General features: G+C 42.7%; 1 protein-coding gene across 1 annotated transcript; it reads right to left on the bottom strand.

Moving 5' to 3' along the window:
• Window positions 1–567: 567 nt before the first annotated feature.
• GTPBP3 (GTP binding protein 3, mitochondrial) lies at window positions 568–27,400 on the bottom strand. The gene is made up of 9 exons (XM_058163295.1): window positions 27,236–27,400; window positions 24,089–24,315; window positions 13,931–14,017; window positions 13,017–13,219; window positions 9,324–9,396; window positions 8,490–8,633; window positions 4,381–4,546; window positions 2,824–3,114; window positions 568–1,353 (listed from the first exon to the last, which is right to left on the bottom strand). The coding sequence occupies exons 1-9, from the start codon at window positions 27,301–27,303 to the stop codon at window positions 1,122–1,124; spliced, it is 1,491 nt and encodes a 496-aa protein (XP_058019278.1). The 5' UTR covers window positions 27,304–27,400; the 3' UTR covers window positions 568–1,121.

Raw genomic sequence — 27,400 nt, 5'->3', positions numbered from 1 at the left:
GCGCATGAGCACGTGCCTCCTGCTGGCCAGCTAGTTTTTGGGTCTCTGCCGTGCACACATGGGGGCGAGGTGCATGGGGGGGGTGCATGCATGCGCGGGGGCGGGCGTGTGGGGGCGCACATGCACGGGGGCCACATGTGCATTGCATTTGGGGGGTTCGGTGCACACATGCGTTTGGGCACTCAGTCCGGAAAAGGTTAGTCATCACTGTGCTAGCAAATCTTTTTAAAGTCACAATGGCTGGGGGATGGGGGGTGGGGGATGGTAAGTGGAGTACTTTAAAATATGGAAAACTATCAGTAAGGACACCCCAAAAGTGCTTTTTTTCAAGAGGAAATTGGACTTTCTGATTTTTCTTTGAAGACGCTTCGCTTCTTATCCAAGAAGCTTCTTCAAGCTTTGGGACAACCATGATCTGGATGACTGAGAATCTCCATATTCAGTAAGGAGAGTGTTTCTGGATTTTATTTGTGTGTGTGTGTGGTCTAGCATCCTGGTTCCTGTAAGTCACCCAGATTCCCACTCACCCATCCAAAAATTTCATATGCAGGATCCAAAGACAATAACTTTTCTTTCATCCCCAGCATTTAATATTCATGTGTACAATGCTGCTGAGTGATGTTGTTTGTTTGCTACCCACAGGAAACCTACTAATAAACTCAACTATTTTCATGAATTTGCCTGATCCCTTTTGTGACGATTTGTCCTGAATACAATTCAGTTCTTCCTTCCTTCAGATAATTGTTGAGATAACTGTTTAATTCAGAAGATATTAGACTGTAAAGTTGGTGGGAGCCACTTAAATTTAGTGGGAGAGGCTGATTATTACATTTGGTGGAACCACTTCAACATGTCTTCTATCTTTCTGCCAAAATCCTCTCTTTATCACCACCAGTGCAGCTACTAACCCTAAATCAGTGTTTTTTCAAACTTGGCTGGAGAATCCTGGGAGTTGAAGTCTCCACGTCTTAAATTTGCCAAGTTTGAAACACACTGCCTTAAATAAAGCTCCCACGGCAGTTTCTCCCTTCATCTTCCACAAGCGTTATAAGTGCAGAACCACCTTCAGCCTCTGGATGGCGTCATGTGCTGACGACTAGTTCATAGCTGGTGGGTTTCCTTTACTTGCCAATACAGAAGTCCTTGAAGATGATTGCCAAGAGCTCTTCGGTGCCCACTTGGCCGGTCAGCCGCCCTAGCTGTCGCCGTGCCAGTCGCAGCTGCTCTGCAGCCAACACCAGATCAGTAAGCTGGTACTCGGCAAAGCATCTGAGGGCCTCCAAGCACTTCTGCAAGCTGAGCTGGTGACGTGCTTGCGTTGGACTGGGGGAACCAGTTCGGGGATCTCCGCACCTGCAGAGTGAGAATATTACGATTTGCAGTTCTCAAGTAGATGATCTATCGGCATGTAAGAATTGTGCTGGGTTGTTACTTGCATTAATAGGAAATGGGCAGCATCTGAGCATCTACAGTTGAGATACAAAGAAGAATGTAGGTAGGTATCGTATTTCCCCGAAAATAAGACCAGGTCTTATATTAATTTTTGCTAGAAAAGATGCATTATGGTTTATTTTCTGGTTAGGTCTTATTTTGGGGGAAATACAGTACTAAAGCCTCCATCTGGTTGACAATCTTAACTGGGGCTTATTTTGGGGGTAGGGCTTTTAATAGGAGTATCCTGAAAAATCATGCTAGGGCTTATTTTCTGGTTGGGTCTTATTTTGGGGGAAACAGGGTAGTCTTCAACTTATGACCATAATTGATCCAGAATCACAGTCATAAGTCATGGTGGTCATTAAGCAGATCATCTTATGACCGTACCTGATTTTGCAACCTGTTTTGCGGAGGTCATTAAGCAAACCCATTTTATTCAATGGGCATTTTTTTTAGCCAGAAATTGGGAGTAAACACCAGAAACCGGCAAAAAACATTGAAAATCAGAGTCATGTAAATCAGGGGTCTCCAACCTTGATCCCTTTAAGCTTTGCTGGCTGAGGGACTCTGGGAGTTGAAGTCCACAAGTCTTAAAGGGACCAAGGTTGGAGACCCCTGGGTCTAAATGGAAACTGGTTGTCAAAAACATCCAAAATGGAATCACATGAACGCAGGAGGGCAGTGATGCAATCAGAACTCTTTGGGCAGGTCCATCGTATCTTCAAATGGTTGCTAAGTGACTGCTTGTTAAGCAAGGCCTACCTGTATATACGCCTAACAATAAAGGTTCTATCTCCAATTCACAACAGCTTAAATTAAGATATTATCTCAAGTCACGTCTACACAACTTCTCTGATGTGCTCCACTCTCATTGTGGAGCTGGCAGGAAATACTGCTATTTATTCTGTAGCCGCCACACTACCCCACTTACTATGTACCCCCAACAAGCCCATGCTACAGTTCTCTGTTAAGCTTTAATAGCAATAGCACTTAGACTTCACTGTGCTTTACAGCTCTCTCTAAGTGGTTTATAGAGCCAGCCTATTGCCCCCAACAATCTGGGTCCTCATTTTACCCACCTCGGATGGATGGGAGGCTGAGTCAACCTTGAGCCTGGCGAGATTCGATCTGCCAAACTGCTGGCAGCTGGTGATCAGCAAAAGTAGTCTGCAGTACTTCACTCTAACCACTCCGCCACTGTGGCTCATTAATGCACAACATTCTAAGGAACATGATTGGTTGTTCCCTCATTGGATAGTTCAGCCGCTAACCAACATCATCCACCATGTTAAAGGGGCGCAAGTCATGGATTTTTAAAAACATACGTTCCTTACAATATACACATCCACCCTCAATGTTCCCCACTGCCTTCTATTCTCCTGTTCTCACATGTGTGCCAGCTGCTCCTGCAATGCATTCAGGAAAGCCACAATCCCATCTCCAGTTTTGCAGGACAACAAGCAGGCAGGGCCTACACCAAGTCTGTCACAAGCCCTCAGGAGATCTGCTTGGTCTTCTTCTCCGAGGAGGTCCATTTTGTTTAGAACCAGAAGGCAAGGCTGCATCTCATTTGGCTCGTTGGGAGACAGGACATCTACCATGGACATCGTTAAGTAGTCAGGCTTTTCTGCTGCTACTTTCCCATCCAAAATGACTAGAACAAGGTCAGCATCGTGGACCCTACAAGGAAATAATTTTTTTTAAAAAAAATCAAGCCTTAATTCTCTCCTAAGCTACATCCTCAAGAATCATTATTCATTTCCTAATTATAAGCTTCTGTTCCGAGAGCCATCTTAAGGTTTATTTTAAGAGACGTTCCAAATGAAAAGATGTAGATCATAAAGAAACTGAAGCTTTCCCCATAATGCAGCTTAATTACTACACATATAAAAACAGGGTGGAAAGGAAAGGAAAGCTTAAGAAATTCCTTTCTGGATTCCTCCCCTTCCTCTGTTTTGAACATGATGATAGCCAGATGTTCTGTCGGGACTTCATTTATCATGACTCCAAACTGTGAGTGCTCGCGTGCGGTGCTTCTGCGCATGCTTCCTTATGCACGGTCACTCATGCCCTTGTTACATCCCGCCTGGACTACTGCAACGCTCTCTACATGGGGCTCCCCTTGAAGGATACCTTGAGGCTTCAACTGGTCCAGAATGCGGCTGCGTGGGTGATAGAGGGAGCACCTTGTGGCTCCCATGTGACACTTCTCCTGCGCAGTCTGCACTGGCTCCCAGTGGTCTTCTGGGTCCAATTCAAGGTGCTTGTCATCACCTTTAAAGCGCTCCATGGCTTAGGACCAGGGTATCTATGGGACCTCCTACTGCCACCAGTAGCCTCACACCGACCAGTGCGCTCTCACAGAGAGGGCCTCCTTCGGATACCGTCAGCCAAACAATGTCGGCTGGCGACCTCCAGGGGGAGGGCCTTCTCTGTGGGGGCTCCTGCCCTCTGGAACGAGCTGCCTCCGGGGCTTCGTCAACTCCCCGACCTCCGGACCTTCTGCCGCGAGCTGAAGACGTTGTTGTTTCGACGTGCAGGACTAGCTTAAACGTAGTTTTAAATCGGGGTTTTAAATTGGGGTTTTTAAATGGGGTTTTTAATCGTATTTAAAATTTTTAGGCCATATATCGAATTAGTTTTTTATACTGTTTTTTAATCTGTATTATATGTATTTTGGTTTTTATTGGCTGTGAACCGCCCTGAGTACTTCAGGAGAAGGGTGGTATACAAATGTAATAAATAAATAAATAAATAAATAAATAAATAAATAAATAAATAAATAAATAAATAAATAAATGCGCAGAGCGGCTATGATGATGTCCGAGTGGGTGGGTGGAGCCTCCCGCCGCTACCGGTTTGCCCGAACTGGGGTGAAACAGTAGAAATCCACCACTGGTATAAGCCTCTCCCATTCTGATCCTCCCCTTCCACAGTTCCTTTTACCTTTGCCGAGCCCGGCTCACTCCTTCCATCTCAACCACATCTATGGTCTCTCTCAGGCCTGCCGTGTCACTCAGCACCACAGGGAAGCCGCCAATGTTCAAGGCAGTCTCTATCACATCTCGCGTGGTCCCTGCCACCGGAGAGACTATAGCAGTTGGCTTCTGACCTAGAGAGAAAAGGTTGCATCAGTCAAGAAGGGGAAGAAAGACAGTGGGTGAATTCGTACAATATGCTTAGCTTAGCTTAGTTACAAAATTAACCACTTGCTCGGATCATGTGACACAATGAACCATAACCTAATCCAGGGATCTCCAAACTTGACAAGTTTAAGACTTGTGGACTTCAATTCTAGAATTCCTCAGCCAGCCATGCTGGCTAGGAAATTTGGGGGAGCTGAAGTCCACAAGTCTTAAAGTTGCCAACTGTGGAGACCAATTGTCCGGATACGCCAACATTGTAAGCCAATACCCGAAACACAAGATAAAAAAGATTCTCTTTAGAGACCAGTGATGTAGCAGTATAACAATGTTGAACCAGGTCCAGCAAGATCCAGGTCTAATCCATCCTCAAAGTTCATTGGGTGATTGTATGCCAGTCACTTTCCCTCAGCCCAATTTCTGTCCCAAGATTGCAGGAAGAGGCTATGGTACCCCTTTAAACAAACTCCTAAACAATAAGTATAGTTCTAAAGAACAAATACATTCATTTAAGTGCAGCATCTTGTCCAAGGCTGCTAGATTTTAGCTATCTTGGTTAGGCTACATAAACTAATCCAAGCCCCTGTGGAGGTTATATGTGATTGTTGGAAATAAATACTGTATTATTCTGATTTGTTTCGCAGCATGCTCATTTCCTTCTAGATAGTTTTTTTTAATTTAAAATAACATTGGGGAAAAGATAAGCTGTGAGGGAATATCCATGCATTGGGAATCCCAGCCATTAAGAGTTTCCTGAACCATAAGTGGTTGTCATAACATTAAAAAGTCCAATATAGCTAGAATCTCCCTTAAAGCTAATGGGCAAACATTTTTCTGAAGGACACTTGAAGATGTTTCCAGCCATCTGGAAACCACTCTCCCTAAACCAATTTAAACAAATAAAAGCGAACTCTCCTTGACTATTTACAGAATAACACAAAGCGAATTAAAACGAGTCTCTGCAAAAGGGCAAGAAGGAACAACAGGGAAAGGTTGTTAACGTGCTTTGGGTGAAAATACATTTGCTTTGCATATTATTGGTTTGTTCGTGGTTTGGTAAATATTCTCATAGCATAGTCATGTTGACCTTTAATATTCTGTCCAAATGAATCTTCCTCTGACGTGCAGTGGAGAGGATTTCAGTTCCTTAAAAAATGTCTTTCCTGTCTGACAGCTTGCCTCTACCTGCCTATGATTTTTAATAATTCACTAGACCAGGAGTCTCCAACCTTGGCAACTTTAAGCCTGGCGGACTTCAACTCCCAGAATTCCCCAGCCAGCTTTGCTTTGTTGGGTGGAGAATTCTGGGAGCTGAAGTCTGCCAGCCTTAATGTTGCCAAGGCCGGAGACCCTTGGTCTAGACAACCAATGAGCCATTGGCTCGTCCTTTGTCAATATTTATTTATCTAAAGAGATAAACACAGGCAAATGACTTTCAGTTTCCTTCCAGTTTCTCCAATGACTTTGTTTGTGGAAAGCAGGCAGAGTGTGCCACCTGACTATGACAGCTTTGCAGTGGCCACAAGTTTGCAAATATAATTGGTGGTCTGAAGTTTCTTAAAACTCTAATTCCGTAGAAGTAATGAGTCCTGGATTTGTACATATTCTTTAAGTTAGCGTACTTGAGATACTCTGATTCATAAATTGCTGACCTACAATCCATGGACTGGAAGGCCCGTTTTTTGTTGTCCCCAGCCTCCAGAGCCTCTCTAGGAGTCTGGGGAGAGCGAAAACGGCCTTCCCCATCCCCCCAGAGGCCCTGCAGAAGCCGGAAATGGCCTGTTTGCCAACTTCTGGTCCCAGCGCGCCGGAACTAAGCTCACGTGCCCACTGATATGGCTACATGTGCCACCTATGGCATGCGTGCCATAGGTTTGCCATCACGGCCCTATACCATTTCAGACTAATGGTTGTCCAATCTCTTCTTAAAAACGTCCAGTGTTGGAGCATTCACAAGTCCTGGAGGCAAGTTGTCCCCCTGATTATTCTGTCAGGAAATTTCTTCTTAGTTTCCATCCATTGCTTCTTGTCCTGCCCTCAGGTGCTTTGGAGAATAGCTTGACTCCCTCTTCTTTGTAGCAGCCCCTGAGATACTGGAACACAGCTATCATGTCTCCCCTACTCCTTCTTTTCATTAAACTAGGCTTACCCAGTTCCAGCAACTATTCTTCATATGTTTCAGTCGCCAGTCCTCTAATCTTCTTTGTTGCTCTTCTATGCACTTTTTCTAGAGTCTCAATATCTCAGAGAAATAATCTGAGTGAACAGTATCAGTGTAAAATACCTTAATTAGATGTCCTTTTGTTTTTCTTATTTCATGCTTTAAAAAAACATTTTTTGCTTACAATTTCTTTTTTTTTTTTTAATAGTTTTGTGTAACATTGCTAAAGCTATCTTAGGATTGCTCTTTGTTACTCCAAGGACAGTAGTGTTTTTAAAATGGACTTCCTTGTTATTGTTTTATTTCCTTGAATTCTTTCAGAACAAATCGTAGTATTGTTAATAGTCTAACAATATTATTTTCCTGGGGGGAATCTTTTACATGCTCTATTATTAAACAAAATTAAGAGATCGGAGAAAGGATCCTGAACCTTTCACTACAACAGAAGACATACAGTATATACCAAAGATACAAATTTGAGTATTTAGAATTACTTTGCATTGTTGAGAAGGGAAAGGGTATTCAAACAAAATCGCAGCCTTGATACCCAGTTCTGTCAGTGTTACATCAATTAAATAATGTAGTATACTATTTCTGAAAAATTGGATTTTGATTGTTTTTCAATGCCAAAAGGGTGTTATAGGATAATTCAGGCATTAAAATCGATTTTAAAAACGATGATTAGAAAGATTTAGATAGATGTTGTGATTTTTACTTTAGATCATGATATGCAATTTTTTTTTTATTATGGTTGGTCACATAGAACAGGGCTGTCAAACTCCTGGCTTGTAGGCCGAATGCATCACGTGCTGGCCATGCCCACGCCCGGTTTAGTGAAGAGGAAAAAAGTCCTGATACATCACATGATGCTGCTGTGACGACATGAGTTTGACATCCCTGACATTAGACAGTCAGATGTTTAGACAGGACTTGGCATTTTTTCCACCTATCAAGTCTTTTTGAAGGACCTGGGCTAGGCAACTGTTGTTTAATGGTGTTAAAAGTACTGTTGCAGCAGTGGTAAAATCCAATTTTTTTTACTCCGATTATGTGGGCGTGGCTTGGTGGGTGTGGCAGGGGAAGGATACTGCAAAATCTCCATTCCCTCCCCACTCCAGGGGAAGGATATTGCAAAATCTCCATTCCCACCCCACTCTGGGGCCAGCCAGAGGTGGTATTTGCTGGTTCTCTGAACTACTCAAAATTTCCGCTACCTACTGTCAGAACCTGCTAGATTTCATCCCTGTGTTGCAGGGTGTAAGTTGTTTCAAATAAAGCTGCCCTTTGCAATGGACCAATGGGAATTTTGTCACTGCCAATGGTGTTCAAACGGTGCACCAGTTGTTTTAGAATTACACCCAAGGTGTCTATTACTATTGGTACTATCTTTGCTTTCTCCTGCCAAACTAGTTCTATTTGCAGAACTTTGTATTTTGTGATTTTTCTCCAGTTCATTCATTCATTCATTCACTCATTCATTCATTCTACTGTTTCAGTTTATTCTGTTAATGAAACAGTGGCAAAATTAATATTAAAACATGGTCACAGCCTTCAGAGAGCTCATGCGGTAACCTTTGTGTTGATGGTCTCAGATTTGTGGTTCAGGGTTTTGAGAAGGCTTCTCTTAAAAGGTGATTGATGAACCTTCTGGCAAAATCCTGAAAGACTCCTGCCTTCATCCCTTGACCACTCTCTGACTATCCATCCATCCATTCCACCATTTCACATGCCCCCTCCCCAATGTTACTCACACAACTGGTTGAGAAGGCTGCTCTTTCCAGCATTAGCAGGTCCTGCAATGACTATGTGGACCCCATCCCGCAGCCTCTGCCCGCGGCGGCCATCTTGCAAATGCTCCCTCAGCTCCTTCTCCAAGGCATTGACAGCGTTTTCCACTATGGGGGAAAAAAGACCGTATTTGACCATCCCTTTCTCCATCCCTGGCTTCTTTCCCTGTTTTGGAGGACTGGGATCTTACAAGAATTCCTCTGGTTTTTTTCCCGGAGCTCGCGTCTATGGAAATTCTCAATTATCCAGGTCATGGTTGTCCCAAAGGTGCTTTTCAAAAATCAACTGGATTTTCTTGGGGTTTGTTTGTTTTTTGTTTTCTTCCTTGAAGATGTTTTGCTCTTCACCCAAGGAGCTTCTTCAGTTCCGCCTGAATGCTGGGGAATTCCCTATCCTTCAGCCAGAACTGAAGAAGCTTCTTGGATGAGAAGTAAAATGCCTTCAAGGGGAAAAAAAACAAGGAAGTCCAGTTGCCTTTTCAAATGCACCTTTGGGATTTCCTGGAGCGTGTTCCCCAAAAGGCAGCTTGGCTTCAGTGAGTTTCTAACAGTGATTTCCAAAGAAAAAGAAAAGAAAAAACACAGGAGTGTAGAAGTACTATAGTAGGTATGTGTAAGGAGTGATTTAAAAAACTCAAGGGGATGGCCACAACTGAGCTATTGAAGCTCTGGTTGCTTTTTATGTATGTCACGTAAATAGATGCTGCTTGGATTTTGCTGCTGTGGCCTGGTATCTTGCCTTTTTTGACCACACCCTAAGGACCACCACCACCGCCCCCAAGCAGAAGGAAAACCCACCTTGAGCAAGGACATTGTCCTCAATATTGTCATCTTCACTGAAGTCGATGTAGGCCTCCAGATGAGCCAGGGTCTGTGGAAGAAAAGGACCGAGAGCTATTTTTCTTCAGGGGAAAAAGAGGAGCAGGGGGAGAAGGCTGCAGAGAAAGGATGTTTAAATATTTATGGAATATTTGATGACTGTTCCATATAAATGAGTAATAGTCTAATCTAATAAATGAGTCCGATAGTGCCTTTTCTGATGGGCTAATTCTATTAAAAGGCATAAGGTTTTATGAGCTGATATGACCTCCTACCACCAGCTTAGTCACGCAATGCATGAAGTGAGTAGCAGCACACAGGGCTGGAAAGGACCTTGAAGGTCTTCTAGTCCAACTCTCTGCCCAAGGCAGGAATCATTATATCATCCTGGAAAAATAGTTAACCACTCTTTTCTTGAAAACCTCCTATGATGGAGCCCCCTCAACCCCGGGAGACAAGCTGCTCCACTGATTAATTGTACTAACTGTCAGGAAATTCCTCCTTAGTTCTAGGTTGCTACTCTCCTTGATTAGTTTCCACCCATTGCTTCTTGTCTTGCCCTCGGGTGCTTTGGAGAATAATTCAACTCCCTCTTCTTTGTAGCAACCCCTGAGATATTGGAACACGGCTACCATGTCACCCCTAGTTCTTCTTTTCATTAAACTAGACATACCCAATTCCAGCAACCATTCTTTAAATGTTTTAACCTCCAGTCCCCTAATTATCTTTGTTGCTCTTCTTTGCACTCTCCCTAAAATCTCAACATATTTGGTTGCAGTATTCCAAGTGTGGCCTTACCAAGGCATTATAAAGTGGTATTAGCACTTCGTGTGATCTTGAGTCTATCCCTCTGTTAACGCAGTGTGCTGGCTTTTTTGGCAGCTGCCGCACACAGTTGGCTCATAGTTTAAGCTAAGGTATCCTTAGCTCCTTGTTGTGTGGCTGGCTTGAGTAACTCATGCATCTTTTGGAGAGCACATGCTTATGACTCTTAAAGGGTGAAGGCAAAATCCATGTCCCCCCTCTCCTGAAAAGAACCAATTTGGACCTTTTGTTTCTGGAGAACTAAAGGTAGTCCTTGACTTACAACAATTCATTTAGTGACTGTTCAAAATTAAGACGGCACAAAAAATGTGACTTATGAACATTTTTCACAGTTACGACCTTTGCAACATCCCCATGGTCATGTGATCAAAATTCAGATGCCTGGCAACTGGTTCAGACTTATGACAGTTGCAGCATCCCGGGGTCATGTGATCTCCTTTTGTGACCTACTGACAAGCAAATTCAATGTGGAAGCCAGATTCACTAAACAAGCAGGTTACTAACTTATCAAGAGCCTCTGGTGGCGCAACAGGCTAATGCAGCCTATTATTAACAGCAACTGCTTGCAATATTGCAGGTTCAAGTCCCACCAGGCCCAAGGTTGACTCAGCCTTCCATCCTTTATAAGGTAGGTAAAATGAGGACCCAGATTGTTGGGGGGCAATAAGTTGACTTTGTATATAATATACAAATGGATGAAGACTATTGCTTGACATAGTGTAAGCCGCCCTGAGTCTTCGGAGAAGGGCGGGATATAAATGCAAAACAAAACAAAACACTGCAGTGATCCACTTAACAACTGTGGCAAGAAAGGTCATAAAATGGGGCAAAACTCACTTAACAAATATCTCACATAACAGAAATTTTGGGTCTCAATTGTAGCCATAAATCGAGGACTACCTGTACTGTGCAGTGATTTCCATTCCATTTCTGAGCAAAGTTTGCGGAAATGTGGTATTTCAGACAGGCATGGGCAATGCCAGCTATTGATTGATCTCACTCCTTTCTTCTTAAAAACTAACAATAACTACAACAGAGAATCCAAAATAACATCAAAAACAGAAATTAAAAGCAATGCACACCTTGCCAACAGTTAAAAGCCTGAGGAACTAAAATGTGGTGGGGTTTTTTGGCTGTCTTTTTAAAGGCAGGCAGAGTGAGAACAAAATGAGAAGATCTTCTCATACTTGCCAGATTTTTTAAAAAGGCCTGCTCTGCAAATGTTAGCATCTGGACAAGTTCAGATGTTGTAATGGACCAATAGAGCATTTTGGAACATTAAAAAAAATGGGAGAGGCCGAAAGATTTATGAGGAAGACGTTTGTGTGAACTGAGTACATGCAATAGCAATAGCACTTAGACTTATATACTGCTTCATAGTGGTTTTACAGCCACTGGGCTAAGCGGTTTACAGAGTCAGCCTCTTGCCCCCAACAGTCTGGGTTCTCATTTTACCGATCTTGGAAGGATGGAAGGCTGAGTCAACCTTGAGCCTGGTGAGATTTGAACTGCTGAGCTGCAGCTAGCAGTCAACTGAAGTAGCCTGCAGTATTGCACTCTAACCACTGCACCATCTCGGCTCGTACCGCACATATACTGTGCTATGGCAGTTTGTTTATTTGCAGCTAATTGGGTTTGCATAAGATATTTAACCATAAATGGGGACTAGGGCCTCACAGCTAGGAAAGCACCTTCCAGTTTGTTTGTTTGTTTGTTCGTTTGTTTATACCAACCTTTATTATTTTTAAAAATAACCCAGGGCGGTAAATAATATCCAACGCACCTTCCTCCTATTTTCCCCACAACAACCCTGTGAGGTAAATTGGGTTGAGAGAGAGTGACTGGCCCAAAGTCACCCAGCTAGCTGGCTTTCATGCTTAAGGCAGGACTTGAACTCAGGGTCTCCATTTTCTAGCCTACTGCTTTAACCACCTGAAGCCAAGATTGCCAAAGAAAGGCTATCCTACTCTGGCCATGTCATGACTCACTTGAAAAGTCAATCATGCTAATGACCATTGCAGCATCTCTGTCATCACGTGATCAAAATTCAGATGCTTGGCAACTGGCATATATTTATGACAGTTGCAGTATCCGACAATCATAACATCACAATTGCGACCTTCTGACAAGCAAAGTCAATGGAGAAGTCAAAGTCATTTAACAACCCTATTAAAAGGTAAAGGTAAAGGTTCCCCTCGCACATATGTGCTAGTTGTTCCTGACTCTAGGGGGCGGTGTTCATCTCCGTTTCAAAGCCAAAGAGCCAACGCTGTCTGAAGACGTCTCCGTGGTCATGTGGCCGGCATGACTAAACACCAAAGGCGCACGGAACGCTGTTACCTTCTCACTAAAGGTGGTCCCTATTTTTCTACTTGCATTTTTTACGTGCTTTCGAACTGCTAGATTGGCAGAAGCTGGGACAAGTAACAGGAACTCACATGGCAGCACTAGGGATTCGAACTGCTGAACTGCCGACCTTTCGATCGACAAGCTCAGCTGTCTTAGCCCCTGAGCCACCGTGTCCCTAACAACCCTACTACAACAAACTAATCTAATAACAGCAATGATTGACTTAACAACTATGGCAATGAAGGTTGTAAAATGGGGGTAAAACTCATTTAACTGTCTTGGTTAGCAATGGGAACTTTGGGCTCAATTGTGGTCGTAAGTCAAGGACTATCTGTATTAATAATGGTTTTTATATTTCTATTTTTACTACATTATAAGCCACCCAGAAGCGCTTTGAATAGAAAGATGGGCAGCATATAAATTTAACACACAAAGAAACTGAGATGCTCCGGGGTCTAAAACTTCTAAACGCACACATACACCCAGCCTGCTCCTTGCCTTTGTGAGGGTGTCAGTCCAGCGCTGATAGAGCTGACCCAATTCCCCATCCATCTGACGTAAAGCCTGCCGACGCTGGCTTTCCGTCTCAGCATGAATCAGGTCTCCGAGGCCTTCAGCTGCTGTGAGATCTAGCTTGCCATTCTGGAAAGCCCGTTTGGTGAATTCTCCAGGTTCAGCAAAGCGCAGCTCAGGAAGTGCACCTGAAAATCAGGAAGAGGCTTTCCACTGGAGTCCCTTACCGCTTCCCCAGTAAAGAGATAACCTTCCCTTGTACCCCTAAAAAAATGGCTGGAAAAGAAGAATTATGTTGTGCCTCGCTCGCCCCCCCTCGCCGCAGCCGGGCCCCTCTCATCTCCTGCCAGACACTAATAGTACAGAAGAATGTCCTGGCATGCCTCCAGCCCCCAGTCCTGGCACCATGCCCGGACAGTCCGAGCAAGACGAATGGCCTGACATGTCTCCAGCCCCCAGTCCTGGCACCATGCCCGGACAAATGGAGCAGCTGGGCCCCTCCCCCACAGCATGTGAGACTGGGGAACGTGAAGCCAGTCACGAGCTGGAATTACCAACAGCTGGGCTGGAATTACCAACAGCTAGAGGCTGGAGAGATCCACGTTTCTGGAGAATGGAGAGGTGATGTCAGCAAAAGGAAGAGAGGGGCAGGCCTGGATAAGTGCTGAGTCATGGAGCCACACCCCATGGCCTATATAAAGGATCTGCTTTCTGGCATTCTCTGAGTCAGGCAAAGTCTAATCTGGATTGCTGAAGTCACACCTTGGATTCCTGCCTGCCCTGAGGACTCTGATAGGACTTTGGCAGAGCTGCAGAGGCATTTGATATGGACTTCCCTGACCCGGCCGTCAGAGGAGGAGTGGGACACAACAAATTAGCTAAAATGTTGAAAGACTCACCCAAAGCATTCAAGACGCCGCTTACCACCGCTGGGCCACCATGCACATGGAACTCAATACTGTCCTCGCCTGTGAAACTACCTGGTCCTGGAGAAAAAGAACGAAAGTTGGAATTAACTCAATAAATTAAAAAAGGTCCATTCAGTTCCTCGGAGGGAGGCTTCTGCTTCATCCCTTAACAGAGTTCAAGGGAGTTTTTCTGGTGGCTGAAGAAACTTAGAATCATAGGGCTGGAACGGACCTTGGAAGTCTTCCAATCGGTGGTGAAATCCAAATTTTTTTACTACCGGTTCTGTGGTGGGCATGGTGTGGCTTGGTGGGGGTGGCAGGGAAAGGATACTGTAAAATCTCCATTCCCACCCCACTCCAGGGGAAAGGATATTGCAAAATCTCCATTCCCATCCCACACCTGGGGGAAGGATATTGCAAAATCTCCATTCCCACCCCACTCCAGGGGAAAGGATATTGCAAAATCTCCATTCCCACCCCACTCTGGGGCCAGTTCTCCGAACTGCTCAGAATTTCTGCTACTGGATTTCACCCCTGCTTCCAATCCAACCAGAGGTGGTATTCAGCCAGTTCAGATCAGTTTGGGTGAACTAGTAGCAGAAATTTTAACTAGTTCCAAACCTCTGCCCAAGGCAAGAGTCCTTATATCATCCCAGACAAATGGATCTCCAATCTTTTCTTGAAAATCTCCAGCGATGGAGCACCTACAACTCAGGGAGGCAAGCTGATCCATTTGTCAATCGTTCTGTCAGGAAATTTGTCCTTATTTCCAGGTTGGATCTGCCAAGCTTCCACCCACTGCTTCTTACCCTGCCTTCAGGTGGTATGGAGAATACATCAATGCCCTCTTTCCTGAGACAGCACTTCAGGTATTAGAAGACAGCTATCGTGTCATCCTTAAAGCTTCTCTTTGTCAGGCTAAACATACCTAGTTCTCTTAATCATTCATGGTATGATTTAGTCTTCAGAGCCCTTATTTATCTTTGTTGCTCTTCTCTGCACTCTTTCTAGGGCCTCAGCATCTTTTTTGTATCATGATAAGCACTTCATAAAAGTGTCCGTGATGGGTATTCCAAAATAGACTGTCCTCAATCTGCAAGGTTTAAAGTCTGCAACTTTAGACTATCCTGGCTTAAGTCATTCAAACAGTAATGACCAGAAGTGGGCTTCACATACTGTAACAATCGGTTCACCCAGCACCGGAAATGTGAGCGCACACGTGCCATCTACACATGCGTGCGGCATCACAAAACATGGCAATTGACTCACGTGCGCCATCTACACATGTGTGCACCATCAAACAACACAGCAATTCGCTCGCTCACGTGTGCCAGCCAAAGGTAGGTTTCAGCAGGTTCTGACCAGTTCTGGAAAACCAGTAGCGGAAATTTTCAGACTGGCCCCGCCCCATCTATTCTCTGCCTCCCGAGTCCCAGCTGATCGGGAGGAAATGGGGATTTTGCAGTATCCTTCCCCTGGAGTGGGGTGGGAATGGAGATTTTACAGTATCCTTCCCCTGCCACGCCCACCAAGCCACGCCCACCAAGCCATGCCATGCCCACCAAGCCACACCCACAGAACCGGTAGTAAAAAAATTTGAAACCCACCCCTGGTGCCAGCCACACATGCATGTAGCATCACAAAACACAGTGATATCGGATGGGATTGCGCCTACAGGTCATTACTACCGGTTTCATTTCATTTCATTTCATTTCATTTATTAAATTTCTATACCGCCCTTCTCCCAAAGGACTCAGGGCGGTTCACAGACAACGTAAAACAGAATTCATACAATATATATAGATAAATTAAAAACACTATAAAAATCTGATTAAATTTTGGCTAACAATTAAAATTAAGTTATTAAAATCAAATAATAAAACCCCAGTTAAAACACAACATATTAGGCTAGCCCTGCGCAATGAAACAAGAGAGTCTTGAGCTCGTGTCGGAAGGCCCAGAGGTCGGGGAGTGATCGTAACCCCGGAGGAAGCTCATTCCAGAGGGTAGGAGCCCCCACAGAGAAAGCTCTCCCCCTGGGGGTCACCAGCCGACATTGTTTTTTTTATTTTATTTTAACTTTAGAAATTCTTCTGAATAACATACGTGGTTCCGATCGAATAAAGGGAATTAGAGTTAAACATCAAGATTATAGATTAAGAGCTTTTGCAGATGACCTGGTTGTTACTGTATCTCAACCAATATACTCAGTAACTGGTTTAAAAGATATAATTGGTCAGTATGGTAAAGTATCTGGATTTAAGGTGAATCAGCAAAAGACATAGATGATAACTAAAAATATGAATATACAACAAAAAGAAGAGTTAGAAAGAACTTCAGGTTTTGAAATCGTTAAAAAGGTTAAATATTTAGGAATATATATTACAGCTTCAAATGTTAAATTATACAAAAATAATTATGAGGTATTGTGGCAGAAGGTATGGAAAGAAATGGAGAGTTGGAAGAAGTTACAACTATCTTTGCTGGGAAGAATAGCGGCTATAAAATGAATGTTTTGCCCAGGTTTTTGTTTTGTTTCAAATGATACCGGTGTTTAAGAATGATATTAAATTACAGGAATGGCAAAAGGGATTAGTAAATTTGTATGGATGGGCAAAAACCAAGAATAAAATTAAAAGTAATGCAGGATATAAGGAAAGGGGGTCTTAAAATGCCTAATTTAAAATTGTATTATGAAGCAGTTGTTTTATCATTAATTACTGATTGGATTAATTTAACTGAGGAAAGAGTTCTGAATATAGAAGGTTATGGTTTGTTATATGGGTGGCATGCCTATTTATTATATGATAAGAAAGTTGATAAAATATTTAAAAATAATATAATTAGAAATGCATTATTGAGGGTTTGGAGGAAATATCAATACAAATTAGATGGAAAGATTCCAATATGGGCAAACCGAGACACATGATAGAAAATATAAATATATATCAAAAGATGGAGGTAGTTACTTATAAAGAACTTCTTTGTATGGAAAAGGGGGAGTTACAATTAAAATCTAGAGAAAAGATGGGGGAAGAAGGGAAAAATTATACATGGTTCCAATATGGACAACTACAAGCTAGATGGAAATTAGATCAAAAAATAGGTGTTAAGCAAATTGAGGATAATTTGTTAAAACAAATGAGAGATCAAGGTCAACAGCATATTAAGAGGTTGTATAATGTATTAGTAGAAATAGATTCAGAGACTGATTTGGTTAAGGATTGTATGATTAAGTGGGCACAAAATTTTCAGCAACCAATAATGTTGGAAACTTGGGAAAGAATTTGGGTGAGGAATGTTAAATTTACACAAGCGCAAAATATGAGAGAAAATTTTTATAAGATGTTTTATAGATGGCATTTAGACCCCAAAAAATTGTCATGTATGTATCCTAATGTACAGGCTAAATGCTGGAGATGTGATTGTGAAGATGCTACTTATTATCATATATGGTGGACTTGCAAAAAAGTTAAAGCATTTTGGATTAAAGTATGGTGGATCATGCAGAATATTTTGAAAAGAAGATTAAGTTTACCCAGTTCTTTTTACTAGGAATAATTATGGATTGTACAGCTATAGAGACTAAATTGATTCTGAACTTAATAACAGCCGTAAGACTTTTGATTGCTCAATATTGGAAGAAAGAAGAATTACCTACAATTGAAGAATGGACTCTTAAAGTATCAAATCTGGCAGAAATGGCAAAAATCTCTGCTTACTTGAAAGACTATACACAAGAAAAATATATTTTAGAATGGAAAATGTGGATTGATTATATTCAAAATAAGTATCAGATAAAAAAATATCAAATAGCATATGAGTAAATTTAGGAAATAATTTGTATTAGATATATTTTTGAAGGAGAGGGGAATTGAGAGTGTGAATAAGCGTGGAGAGACTAGAGATTATAATTTAGGAATTATTTTAGATTATGATTGTTAGTTTTGATACCCTGCATTTTGTTCTGGGAAGTCGGGGTGGGGGTGGGGGTAAGGGAAGGGAATTGGGGGGGTGAGGTTAGTGATGGAGTGATGGTTAATGTACAGGGATTATTGAAGATGTATAAATATAATTAATGTAGGGTCGGGTCTGACCAGTTGCCATTTTAGAACGGTGGGGAGGGAAAAAAGAGAGAGTAGGAGGTAGGAAAGAGGAGAAGAGGAAGGAAGAGGGGTAGAAGAGGGAGAAGAGTGTAGGGTGGAGGGAGGAGAGGAGGTAGATAAGAGAAGGAGAGGAAGGTTTGGAAAGTAAAAGAAGGTAGAAGAGGGAAGAAGGTTAAAAAGGGGGGTGGTGACTGGGCAGGCCCGACAATTGTATATAACTGTACATTGGATGAATTATTTGATAAGATTGTAAAAATAAAACTTTTTTTATAAAAAAAAAAAAAAAAAAAATTTGAAACCCACCCCTGGTGCCAGCCACACATGCATGTAGCATCACAAAACACAGTGATATCGGATGGGATTGCGCCTACAGGTCATTACTACCGGTTTCATTTCATTTCATTTCATTTCATTTATTAAATTTCTATACCGCCCTTCTCCCAAAGGACTCAGGGCGGTTCACAGACAACGTAAAACAGAATTCATACAATATATATAGATAAATTAAAAACACTATAAAAATCTGATTAAATTTTGGCTAACAATTAAAATTAAGTTATTAAAATCAAATAATAAAACCCCAGTTAAAACACAACATATTAGGCTAGCCCTGCGCAATGAAACAAGAGAGTCTTGAGCTCGCGTCGGAAGGCCCAGAGGTCGGGGAGTGATCGTAACCCCGGAGGAAGCTCATTCCAGAGGGTAGGAGCCCCCACAGAGAAAGCTCTCCCCTTGGGGGTCACCAGCCGACATTGTTTGGCTGACGGCACCCTGAGGAGACCCTCCCTGTGGGAGCGCACAGGTCAATGGGAGCCTACCGGTGGCAGCAGGCGGTCCTGTAAATACCCCGGTCCTAAGCCATGGAGCGCTTTAAAGGTGGTCACCCGAACTGTTCTAAACCGGCTGAATCCCACCACTGGTAATGACACATTCAGATGGATGATGGGACTTTTTAAGCCAGTGATCAAAAACATATCCTCTGGTAATGATTTAACCACATTAGGTAAAAAATAATAATTTCAAACATCTTGAATCCATCTCTAAACAATCCGATCAGAAAACGCTGACTTCCGATAGTCCCAAAGGTGCTTTTTCGAAAGGCAATTGGACTTTGTTTTTCCTGAAGCAGCTTCTTAAATAACAAACGAAATGTCTACAAGCAAAAACAAAGTCCAGTTGTCTTTTGAAAAAACACCTTTGGGACAACCGTGACCTGGACAACTGAGAATCTCTATAGACGCTGACTTCTGATATTGTAAGAGGAGAAAAATATCTCTCTTTATATTTTCTTCAAACTGGTTTTACCAGCTTAAACTATTTTTCCATTTGTGTTTTCCTTTTCTAAAGATTTGAAGACCTTTCTTGGAAGGAAAGAGATTTCCTTTCTTGCTTGTTTTTGGATCCTGTTTTGGAGTATAAATTTGCTCAACCTTCAGAACAATCTCAAAAATTGCTTTCAAAAGTTTAATGGGATAATCAAAGATAATGAGGGAAACAGGAAATGGGCAATGGAATATGGAATATGGTACTGTTAGCTGAGGCTGAAGCTGCCATACCTAAAGATGAGGCAGGCACATAAGCAGGGTGGACAAAAAGCCAGGAATCTTGTCTAAAAGATCCCTTTGGGAGACAGATAAGAAAGAAACAAAGGAAAATATGTCACCTGAAGCAAACAAAGGCCTAAACACATGAGAATCCCTCCTGCCAAGTCCCATCAATTGCTACCAGATTTGCAAATCAACAAGGCAAGACTAACTGCCAGTCTACAATCTACTGTGTATAAACAGGCAGCAAACCCAACACTTACTAGCACTGAATATGTTACTTAGGCAGGTGATGAAATATCTGCAAGCAAACAACCAAGCTCTGAGAGCACCAAGGACTCCACATATCAAAATTCTGTTACCATACCCTACCACAAAGAGTAGCATTCTTGGAATCCCCGTTACTTCAAAGGGCTGACAGATGGTCAATACCTTAATTATTATTTTTTCTTTTTATGACCTTATAATCCCTTAATTGGGGTAGAGTCGAGGTGACTGAATGGAGCTGAGGGTTTACTGGCCAGATGCCCTTCCTGACACCTACACAGAGTTTGCAGCAGATAGTTTCTCTTTGTGCCCTGAGAAACATCTGTCACAACCTAGGATTGAACTCTCAACTTTCCGAATGGGAGGCAAGCATCTTTACCATTAGGCTACCACGCTGTTCCAGCCAATACCTTAATTGGACTATAGCAATTAAGGTATTGGTCTACACGCATCTGCCCTTAAAGATCCTCTGGAAGCTTGCAGTGGTTCAGCATGCAGTGGCCAGGCAGTGATGAACATGTTTAGTTCAACTCCTCTACATTTGGAACTGCATTAGCTGCTAGTCAGTTTCCAGGTGTAGTTCAAGACACTAAATTTCTTACTTGTGAAGTCCTACATGGCTTACAGTCTGCTTATGCTGCAGTCCCCTGCTCCAAAATGAATTTCTCCATAGAGATTTGGAAGAGACACACACTCTCTCCCTCCCTCCCTCCCCTCCCCTTGGATTGTGTCATTGTGGTTTTTTGTTGGTCTGTTATTTTCATTCTTATTTTTGCTGCAGATTGCTCCAGAATCATTTGGAGCGGAGTAGCATAGAAATATCGATAGTACAAATAAATAAACAGAACAAAACCAATGCATTCCAAAGGGCACCAATGGAAATGATCACCCGGCAGAATTTCAGTCCCAGACTGAGTTACGACCAAAAGGAATGCTACTTATTCCTTTATTGTGGCAGGTAATTTGCTCTGATTTGTAAATTGCTGGGTCCTTGGTGTTCTTTGAGCTTGGGTGGCCTTCTGCAGATGTTTCATTACTAGGTTCAGTGATATCATCACTCTTCCATGCCCTGATAATCTAACCTAGTTATGAAATGTCTACAGAAAAATAACCAAGCTCAGAGAACACAAAAAACCCCCGCAACAGTTCACCCCTAAACTATGTAGTCTGTACTAGTAGAATCTGTACTTGTTGTTCAGTAGGAGAAACCTCCTCCTTCCAGTCTAATTAAATGTGACATCTTTCATGTGGTAGTCTTTCTCGGTTTCATTTTTTCCCCTCAAGGGGGGGTGGTGTCTCATGTTGCATTAACTGGTTGATTCAGCTGAACTTGATAGTAACCACCAATTTTCTTCAGAACGATCATGGCATGTGTCTTCTTCCTTCATAGGTTACAAGACCCCATCTGAATGTTTGATTGCTGTAACAATTTAGGGCAAGACTTACAAAAATTACTACCCTAGGGGAACACAGCTGAGCATAAACGGCAAACAAAAAAGTGCTTATTTGAAATAACCAGGCTCACAAAGCTAATGAGAGCATAAGACCACTGCAGAACCTTTCAGAGAAGGTGTGGCTCTAAAAAACACCATTTTTTTTTAAATATAAGAGAGATGCTGCTATGAAGGATTTTGGGGATTGTTTAATACAAGCAGTTAGAACCAAGGAGGGATTTATTTATTTTTTAAGCATATCCCAGAGGTCATTCTAAAAAACAACTCTATTCCATATAAATGAAGCATTTTAAGGAAATGTGAAAAGATGAATATTTGGATCTAAAAAGACCTCTACCAGCTTGGGGGCTGGTCCTGCCTGCAGAAGATAAGAACTTAATTGCTTGTTTAAGACCAGGAAAGGCTCCACAGTAATTCAATTCCTGTGTTAATTAAAAGTAATTCAACTCGGTGGGCACCAATTTTGGCTTTACTGTTTATATTTATGGATAAATATGCCTGTATGCCTATTTACTTGTAATGATAATTCCCATCTTTACAAAAGGGAATTCAATAAATTACAGACTCATCGGTTTGCTTAATTAACTGCAAATGTGATACAATGTCAGACGTCTGTGTGAGTGTGTGTGTGTTTGTGTTTGAGTGACTGAGAAGTGGAGAGATTGATTGGAACAGGAGAGCCTCCTGGTGGAAGAACAAGCTGGCTTCCAAAAGGATTATTCTACTATCAACCAACATCTAATGCTCTAATACTTAATAAGATAAAGGTTCCCCTCGCACATATGTGCTAGTTGTTCCCGACTCTAGAGGGCAGTGCTTATCTCTGTTTCTAAGCCGAGGAGCCAGCGCTGTCCAAAGATGTCTCCATGGTCATGTGGCCGGCATGACTAAACACCAAAGGCACACAGAACACTGTTACCTTCCCACCAAAGGTGGTCCCTATTTTTCTACTTGCATTTTTTACGTGCTTTCGAACTGCTAGGTTGGCAGAAGCTGGGACAAGTAAAAGGAGCTCAGGGCACCAGGGATTCGAACCGCCAAACTGCCGACCTTCTGATCATCAAGCTCAGCATCTTAGCCGCTGAGCCACCGCATCCCCTGATACTTAATACTTAATAGAGACATATTAATCGTTAGTAGATAGTGGATTTTTTAAATCAACAGAGAGGAATTAATTTCTCTTACCATATTGTAGCTGAAGTAGAATCCCCATATTTCTCATCTATTTGTTTCAATACCTGATCTATCTTGAAGGACTGATATAGCGCTGAAAGCCTAATAGCATTCTCTTTTCCTCACTCTTATACCACAGAGCATCAAAGTGCAGCAATCTTGAGCTTCTTACTCACACTCTCCTGTTTTCCCACATTAAGCTTTATGTTTTACTAATAGTTTCCATATATATTTCTTTTTTATAAATATATACATTTTTAATACAAACATTTCATCTTTCCTTAAACAGTGTGTCATCTGGATACAAATATTCTGTGCAATAACAATTAAGATTTACAGCCATATTTAATATTTTGTCTATTCTTAACTTAATATTAATACCTAACATGTCTACTATTATAACAATTCTCTTCTTAGCTTATTTAACTGTATTAAAACATTTTCCATATTTCATTTCTCTGCTTTTCTTTCTAATTTGTTCTCTAACCATTGATAAGAATAACTCCCATATACTATAATAATCAGAATCTTTCTTTTCTTTAACTGCAAGTGTTAAATCTATTCATTTCTGCACATTCTAATATTTTCTTAATAACATTCTCATCCATAGGGATCTCTTCACTTTTCCAATTTTGTGCAAATACAATTTAGCTGCAGTTATTACATGAATAATCAGATATACATTTTCTTTACAATACGTTTCTGGTAAAATCCACAGCAAGAATAATTCAGGTTTGAAATCAGTATGTTGTTGTATCATTTTCTCCAACACATACAAATTTAGTCCTCTACATTTTGATAGGTCCAGCCTTCACTGATTAAAACAAGTTACAGTAACTCCATAACATACAGGTAGTTCTCGAATTATTAGCACAGTTGAACCCAAAATTTCCCTCTCTTTGATCCTTCCAATAAGTATCCAAAATCTAATGCTTTCACATTAGAACTCTGACCTTGTCATTTGGGGGGGTGGGAGGTGCAATTATTTTACATATCCATCTATCCAGTTGAGAAGGACATTGGTAAGACATCAGAGAATTATGTACCCAAAATGTGATAAACTTTAATATTGGACAAGACTCAATATAAGAGATATGCTTAGGTCAGTGATGGCTAACCTTTTTGTTGTTGTGTGCAGAAAGCGCATGCCCGCATCCATAATGCAATGCGCACATGCCCCCCCGGCACATCCTGTCCTCCTGCGCATGTGCGCCCGACCCCCACGCTCTCCCCAATCTCCATGCATACATGTGCGACCTCCCCCGCCCCTCCATGTATGCACGTGTGACCCCGTGACCCCCACACCCGCTGCACATACGTGCATGCCCCAGTGCGCTCCCATCCCCATGCATGTGCGCACAACCCCCCATGCTCCCCATCTCCCTGTGCATACGCCTGTGACCCCACACATGCACGTGTGACTCCCCCCATGCATGCACATGCATCTCCCGCATGTGCCTCACCCCTCATGCATGCACAGCAGAGACCCAAAAATCAGCTGGCCAGCGGGAGGTGCATGCACCCGCAGAGAGGGCTCTGCATACCACCTGTGGCATGCGTGCCATAGGTTCGCCATCATGGACTTGGGTACTTTAAAATTCTAACCTGGGAACCATAGTACAAGGCCCCGGTCCAGGATTTCAGAAGAGCTGGGATCACAGATCCTACGTAAAGTAGCTTTTCTTGGAGGTGGGGGCTTCTTTGTCCCGGTCATGCAGAGCAAGGCTGAACAGCTAGCTGGGCCACTGGTTCGAATCACAGCCACTCCACATTTTCCTTGGCCAGAAGACAAGGCAAAGATGGTGTCCCTCTTTGCAGCCTGGCAATATAACCTGAAAAACAGGAAAGGAAAAAGGAGAGGCAGTTTGGTCTAGTGGTTAAGGCATCAGGCTAGAAAACAGGAGACCATGAGTATATGAAAGTTAGTGTATTTCTTTTGATGGTGACAAACGTGTCATCCATGTAGCAGCCCAAAAGGAGGACATAAATCATGAAGCTACTCCAATATTGTCAACGGACCTTCTTCACATTCAAAAGAGAAATGTATGAAGCAGTGGTGGGTTGGGTGTGGCTTGATGGGTGTAGCTTGGCTTGGTGGGCGTGGCAGGGGAAGGATACTGTAAAATCTCCATTCCCATCCCATTCCAGGGAAAGGTTACTGCAAAAATCCCATTTCTTCCCAATCAGCTGGGACTCGGGAGGCAGAGAATAGATGGGAGTGGGGCTAGTCAGAATTTTTACTATCGGTTCTCCGAACTACTCAAAATTTCCATTACCAGTTCTCTAGAACTGGTCAGAATCTGCTGAAAGCCACCTCTGGTATGAACAAATAAAAGGGACGCCCATGGGATCAATCCGGAGCTCTGTTATCGGCTACAGAGGCCTTCAGGAAAGTCTTGCTGGCTGCAGAAGAAATCGGCTGAGGTGTGCGAAGTCTGGCTGCAACTATTTGAAGGTAGGTAGTAGGGCAGCTCCAGCCCTCATCCCCACCTTAGCTTAATTTTTACCTGTGCACCCTGGAGTGGGCGGGGTCTTAATTAGGGCTTATTTGGGAGGGTAGGGCTTATATTGGGTGCATGTGTAAAAAATCAAGCTAGGACTTCCTTTCTGAGTATTTTGGGGGAAACACAGTAGAACACTGTGCATTTCAAGACTACACACTTCAATTTTGGTGCCACATTTGTCATCATCAGAAGAAACGCATTGAAAGACTTTCATACCCCACTGAACTCCACCCTCCCAGATATACAGTTCACAATGGAGGAAGAAATGACCATTTTTAGATGTGCTTGTCACCATACAGGAAGACGGAAGTCTAGAAACCATGATTTATCGAAAGGCCATCAACACTCCAGGCATTCTGTGTTTCAAGAGTAACCATCTACTGTCAGACACAACGAGTTGTGTCAGAACACTATATGGCAGCGTGAGAACCCACTGTCGTGCCCAGCAAACTAAACAACTGGAAAGCTGGTACCTACGTGAACAATTCAGGCAGAACAGGTATCCACAATAACATCCATTACAAGATTCTTGTGCAACACACAAGAAAGAAGATACAAGACCAACTATATAGCACACCCTGACATACGTCGAAAACATTTAAGCAGCAGTTGAATGCAGCTTCCGAGATCTGCAAGTGGGCATCGCGCACCGCCCAGAGCCTACCATAAGAATTCAAATCATGCATCGCAAATATTGCTTGGAGGTAGGAGATACTTCTAATGTTATCTACCACATCCCAGCATGGATTGCCCCTGTGGCTGTGTAGGACAGAAGGGGAGGATTGCACCACATGGCAAGAACACAAGCGAGCAGTCAGACAAGGCAACCCAAGCTCATTGGTAGCCTCACATTACAAAGAACATTCAATTTCACAGCTACTAAGATTGCTGTCCGAGCAGGTACAAAGATAGCCAGGGAAATGATTGAAGCATGGGAAATGGGTCTCTCGTCAGTCAAGAGGAGTGCTGATTTACCACCAGCTTATCAGGTGCTTAGGAGCTAAGGACTTGGCAGCACAAGAAACAACAGCCAATAGCCAGTCATCAACACATTGATTGACAACTAAAAAAGCACACACAACCAGGCATCACATAAATATTACATATAGTATAGCCCAAAACACACATTCTTCTAGAGAGAAGTTCCCTGAGGATGGGAGTCCGAAAACTTGGAAGACTAAACCTCTGATCCCAGTGACTGACCCAGATTGGATCCTGCAACATTATCCTGGGACACTTATATTTGCCTTCATTCAAATACTGACCATCTCTAAATAATTAATTCAAAGGTGGTGTGATAAAGTGATCAGGCACTTGATGAAAAATGTTATGTGAGCCCAAATTACCGGAACCCCAAATTTACAGCAACTTTCCTCCTACCTTGTGAAGATAAAGTAGAGGAGTGGATATTCAATTATTACAAGTCAGGTATATCTAGTAGTTTAATGAAAAGGAGGACTAGGAGTGACATGACAACAGTGTTCCAATATTTGAGGGGCTGCCTACAAAAAAGGGAGTCAACCTATTCTCCAAAGCACCTAAAGACAGGACAAGAAACAATGGATGGAAACTAATCAAGGAGAGAAGCAACTTAGAACTAAGGAGAAATTTCTGACAGTTAGAACAATTGACCAATGGAACAGTTTGCCTTCAGAATTTGTGGGTGCTCCATCACTGGAAGCTTTTAAGAAGCGATTGGACAGGATCCAATCTAGGTCGGCCACTGGGAGCAGAGGTTTTGTCTTCCGAGCTTTTGGACTCATGCTAGAGCCTATCCTCAAGTAACTTCTCTGATAGGAGTCCAAAGGCTTGGAAACCTATGGTCCGGGTGATCAACCCAGATTGGATCCTGTCCAATCTCTTCTTAAAAACTTCCAGTGATCCTCCAACATTATTCTGGGACACATACATTTATCTTCCTTCGTCAGAGATTGGACAGCCATTTGTCCAGAATGGTATTTGTCTAGAATGGTATAGGGCAGGGGTCTCCAACTTTGGCAACTTTAAGACTTGTGGACTTCAACTCCCAGAGTGGAACTCTGGGAATTGAAGTCCACAAGTCTTAAAGTTGCCAAGGTTGGAGACCTCTGGTATAGGGTCTCCTGCTTGTGCAGGAGATGGACTAGAAGACCTCCAAAGTCCCTCCCACCTCTGTTATTCTAACCGTTCGCTGGGAATTGCCACACCAAGAAAATCACCTCTTCTCACGTGCCTTTTCAAAGTCGAAACTTAGTTTAAAGCCACCCACCTGCAGAAGAGCTTGCAGGCCCTTCGATTTCTTACAGGCAACAGCCTTCTCTGCAAGAAAAGCCACATCGCTCCCCAGGAGGAATTAGAGCAAAATCGTTCCTTTCCCACCCCGCCAATTGTCCTCCCCCGGCTTCATCCTGTCCAGCCTTTCTCCCCTATGCAA

Source organism: Ahaetulla prasina, chromosome 1, assembly GCF_028640845.1.
Source record: "Ahaetulla prasina isolate Xishuangbanna chromosome 1, ASM2864084v1, whole genome shotgun sequence".
Taxonomy (NCBI): domain Eukaryota; kingdom Metazoa; phylum Chordata; class Lepidosauria; order Squamata; family Colubridae; genus Ahaetulla; species Ahaetulla prasina.
Note: the sequence above shows the minus strand (reverse complement) of the source record. Positions and strands in the feature narration are given on the sequence as shown.

Coding starts and splice junctions, on each gene's coding strand:
- GTPBP3 (XM_058163295.1), bottom strand. CDS start 27,303: ATGTGGCTTTTCTTGCAGAGAAGGCTGTTGCCTGTAAGAAATCGAAGG. Junction 9,397..13,016: donor GGACTGACACCCTCACAAAG/GCAAGGAGCAGG, acceptor TTTCTTCCACAG/ACCCTGGCTCATCTGGAGGC. Junction 8,634..9,323: donor GGACAATGTCCTTGCTCAAG/GTGGGTTTTCCT, acceptor TTTCCCCCATAG/TGGAAAACGCTGTCAATGCC.